Source organism: Petaurus breviceps, unplaced genomic scaffold, assembly GCF_028583685.1.
Source record: "Petaurus breviceps papuanus isolate PSGF00001 unplaced genomic scaffold, PetGlider_PUasm1.0 185, whole genome shotgun sequence".
NCBI lineage: Eukaryota > Metazoa > Chordata > Mammalia > Diprotodontia > Petauridae > Petaurus > Petaurus breviceps.
In genome coordinates, this window is record NW_027185797.1 from 38,761,489 (window position 1) to 38,765,719 (window position 4,231).

The following is a 4,231-nucleotide window of genomic DNA, read 5'->3' on the forward strand; positions in this document are numbered from 1 at the left end:
CTGTCCTGGTGTCTGTCTGTCCTTGGTCTGTCTCCCCTCGGTCTCTCTCCCTGGTCTCTGCCTCCCCTCGGTCTCTCTCCCTGGTCTCTGTCTCTCCTTGGTCTCTCTCCCTGGTCTCTGCCTCCCCTCGGTCTCTGTCCTGGTGTCTGTCTCTCCTTGGTCTCTCTCCCTGGTCTCTGTCTCCCCTCGGTCTCTCTGTCCTGGTGTCTGTCTGTCCTTGGTCTGTCTCCCCTCGGTCTCTCCCTGGTCTCTGCCTCCCCTCGGTCTCTGTCCTGGTCTCTGTCTCCCCTCGGTCTCTCCCTGGTCTCTGCCTCCCCTCGGTCTCTCTGTCCTGGTGTCTGTCTGTCCTTGGTCTGTCTCCCCTCGGTCTCTGTCCTGGTGTCTGTCTGTCCTTGGTCTGTCTCCCCTCGGTCTCTCCCTGGTCGTCTTGGTCCCCCCACCCCCATTTTGGTATCTCTCACTTACCTGGGGCCCAGACTGTCTGGGAGACTGGGGCGCTCCGAGAGCCTTCGGGTGACTGACCGGCGCCGGCCATCCCGGGGGAGCCTCGGGGCCAAGGGCCGAGCAGGGGGCCGCTCCCGAAGCGATGTGGACACAGACCCTGGCTCTGCCACGGCGGCCCTCGGCTCCGCCCGACGTGCCACGTAGGTCACCCTTTCCTCCATCCCCCCTCCCCCTCAGGACAAACAGAAGAGTGGCAGGTACCCTGGTCACAGAGCCTGTGGGGGCAGCCTGGACTGCTCTGGCAGGGTAGTGGGGCGCGGGGGCAAGGGTTGGATCACGGGGCTAGATGCCCAAGGTGCCAAGCTAAGGGGCTCAGAGGGGGCTGAACACCAAGATCCCTCACGGCCATCTGTCCCATAGCCCTGAGCCAGGGGAGGAGGGGGATCCGGGCCGAGCGGGGCTTGAGCTGGAGCCCGAGGAGCCGCCAGGCTGGCGGGAGCTGGTCCCCCCTGACACCCTGAGTGGGATGCACAAGAACCAGGTGAAGAGACAAGAGGTGATCAGCGGTGAGTGCCAGCTCCTCCCCTCCCTCCCCTCCCAACCTGCCCAGTCCCTGCAGGTTAGCATCCCTACCCAGGCCCTGGTATCTGGTGCTGACCTCCAGCGGCCTCTTGGTGAGATGAGACAATCTCCTGCTGAGCCCCAGGTCCCCGTGATCCTTGGGGACCCCCTGGCCTTTCCTCCATCTCTTAGAAGTCTCTGCCCTCCCCCTCCCAGCACTCTCATGGGAAGCCCTGGTGCCTCTGCCTCCGGATGGTCTCTTTCCTCCATCTTCAAGCTCTTCCTGCCTTCCTGGCTTCTTCCCTCTGCCTGCATCTCTCCCCTCAGTAAAAGACCTTCCGTGCCCTCAGGCTTCTTCTCCCCCTGCTCCGCCCTTGCCAGGCAGGCTTTTCACATCCTGGGCTCCAGAGCTGGCCACCGGCCATCTCTGCTTTGCCAAACACAAGGAGGTTTTCTCCACCTTTGTCCTGCATTTTTTGACCTGTTGACCACTTTGTCCTTTCTTGAGCTTCCCCTCCTACCCATCTGGCCACTCCTGGGTCCTCCTTGTGTCTGTGGCTGGGCCTCCCCATCTTCCCTCCTCCACTCCGGGATCTCGTCGGCTCCCTGGGGTTGATTCCCAGAGCCCCTGCCTTTGTCCTGAGCCCCAGTCCCATCACACCCAGCTGCCTCCCTAATGTTTCCCATGGGACGTCCAATGGGCGGCTCAAATTCAGGGTGTCTGCATCAGACTTCTCCCTGCTCCCACCCACCTCCTCCTCCTTCAGGCATCCCTGTGGCTTCCCAGGAGCTCCAGGCTCTCAGTCTCATCTCCTCCCTCCCACCACAGGCTCAGGCAGTTGCCCTCAATGGACAACATTCCTTGCATCCCTCCCTGGTCTGATCTCTCTCCCCCTCTCCCCCGGACTGATGCAGTAGCCTTCTGACTGGCCTTCCTGCCTCACCTCCATCCTCCCACACAGCTGACTCAGTTATTTTCCCAAAACATTTTTACTGCACCTCCTGTGTATGTACAAAATACACACACAGTACAGTATGTACACATGTGTGGCTGTATTTCCTCTGATGGAATGTAAGTCCCTTGAGGGCAGGAACTGTTTCGTTTTTCTCTTTTTCTGCCCAGCATCTAGCCCAGAGCCTGGCAGTTAAAGTATCTGTTGATTGCTTGATTGACCGCTGGTGAATTTATCGTGGAGGGCAGCTAGGCCTGAAGTTAGGAAGACTCTTGTTCCTGAATTACTGTAACTTACTAGCTGTGTGACCCTGGACTAGTCACTTAACCCTGTTTGCCTCAGTTTCCTTTTCTGCAAAATGAGCTAGAGAAAGAAATGGTAGACCACTCCCGTATCTTTGCCAAGAAAACCCGAACAGTATCAGAGAGTAGGACATAATGAGCAGCTAAAGAACCACAATATAGTGCCTGCTGTGCCCAGCCTTGTGCTAAGCATTTTCTCATTGTCTCCTTGATTATAATTGTTAATAATAATTATAACGCAAGGCCAGGAAAAGCCCAGGAGGGGTTATGCAATCAGACATGCCTGAAAAGTGGCTGACCTGAGCTCTTGGTCTCCCCACTGCCCCTGCTTGAGCCCCTGATCTGTAGTGGCCGCCCTTCCCAGGGAGCTGTCCTGTGCTGTCCACCCCAGGTAGGACAGTGCCCGGGCCATGACCCGTGATCTCTCTCTCTCCCTCTCCCTTTAGAACTGCTGGTGACTGAGGCCGCCCATGTGCGCATGCTTCGGGTGTTACATGATCTCTTCTACCAGCCCATGGCTGACGGGGGTTTCTTCACCATGGACGAGCTCCAGAACATCTTCCCCAGCCTGGACGAGCTGATCGACGTGCACTGTGAGGAGGGGCAAGCAGCCAAGCCCTTCTCCCATCCCCTCCTCCCTCTCCGAGCGGGCTCCGGCCTCACGCTTTGCATTTCCTTTCCCCTCACTGTAACCACAGTGCCTGCATGCCCCCTCTCACCACCCTCCTCTCGCATAGAATCTCTAACCTGGGGCCTGCTCCACCCCCCTGCCCATGTATAAGCTCACCTTCTCACCCCTGGGTATTTCGGGGAGAAGACTCTGGGCTTTGTGCCAGAAACCTCTCTGTGCTGCCCCAGCTCTGTTCCTGGAGAGCCTGATGAAGCTACGGCAGGAGAGTGGCTACGTCATCGAGGAGATTGGGGATGTGCTGCTGGCCAGAGTGAGTTGGGTGCTGGCTGCCTCACCCCCAGGCACCCAGGTGTCCTGATTCCTCCACATACTGCCAGCCTGCTGAGGGACCAGCCTCCCCGGGACCTGAGTGCCCCAGGTCGCCCAGCTCCCTCTCTCCTGGGACCCGGGTGCCCCAGGTCTCCCAGCTCCCTCTCTCCTGGGACCTGGGTGCCCCAGGTCTCCCAGCTCCCGCTCTCCTGGGACCCGGGTGCCCCAGGTCTCCCAGCTCCTTCTCTCCTGGGATCCAGGTGCCCCAATGTGCTGAGCTGTGCCCCCCTCCCTTTCTATTTTCCCTCCTCCCCTCTCAAGCATCCTCTTCCCAGCCCCTGCCCCTTCCTTAGCCTAGGCATCCTTATTCCCCATCCCTGGACCTTGCCCATCCTCAGGCGCTTTCAAGATTGAGCCCTCTTCCCCTGCCCAGCTCTAAGGAGGCTCTGGAGGGAGGTACTGTGTGCACACACACCCCTCCCCTCCCCAATGATCTCCCCACAGTTCGACGGCCCCGAGGGCTCCTGGTTCCAGAAGATCTCCTCCCGATTCTGTAGCCGTCAGTCCTTTGCTCTGGAGCAGCTCAAGGCCAAGCAGAGAAAGGAGCCGAGATTCTGCACTTTTGTGCAGGTGGGGTCCAGGGGCCTGGGTCCCTGAGCAGGCAGAGGCAGGGGTCAGGATGCCTGGGTCCCTGAGGTCACCCCCTGCCTTTGCCCCCAGGAAGCAGAGAGCAGGCCCCGCTGTCGGCGGCTACAGCTCAAGGACATGATCCCCACAGAGATGCAGCGGCTCACGAAATACCCTCTGCTTCTGCAGAGCATCTGGCAGAACACAGGTGAGCATGTGTGGGCAAGAGTGCAGCATGGAGCTGGGGAGGGGAGGGAGCAGGGAGCTGGAGAGGGGAGGGAGCTGGGGAGGGGAGAAAAGGGAGGGGAAGCAGGGGGAGGGGGAGGGAACGGGGGAGGGGAGGGGGCAGGGAGCTGGGGAGAGGAGGGAGCAGGGATCTGGGGGGAGGAGGGAGCAGGGAGAGG

The 4,231-nt window shown here is 60.0% G+C and overlaps 1 protein-coding gene across 11 annotated transcripts in view; it reads left to right on the forward strand.

The window, feature by feature from the left end:
* ARHGEF1 (Rho guanine nucleotide exchange factor 1) overlaps positions 1–4,231 on the forward strand; it is a 21,888-nt gene that overhangs the window by 13,746 nt on the left and 3,911 nt on the right. For 10 of the 11 annotated variants that reach the window (XM_069088926.1, XM_069088919.1, XM_069088922.1 and 7 more), the window contains 5 exons: positions 865–1,010; positions 2,707–2,853; positions 3,119–3,201; positions 3,705–3,830; positions 3,921–4,035. In XM_069088926.1, coding sequence (XP_068945027.1) covers positions 865–1,010; positions 2,707–2,853; positions 3,119–3,201; positions 3,705–3,830; positions 3,921–4,035 — 617 coding nt within the window. Of the gene's footprint in view, positions 1–476; positions 645–864; positions 1,011–2,706; positions 2,854–3,118; positions 3,202–3,704; positions 3,831–3,920; positions 4,036–4,231 lie in introns of all 11 variants that reach the window. The other variant, XM_069088928.1, reaches the window with a different exon arrangement.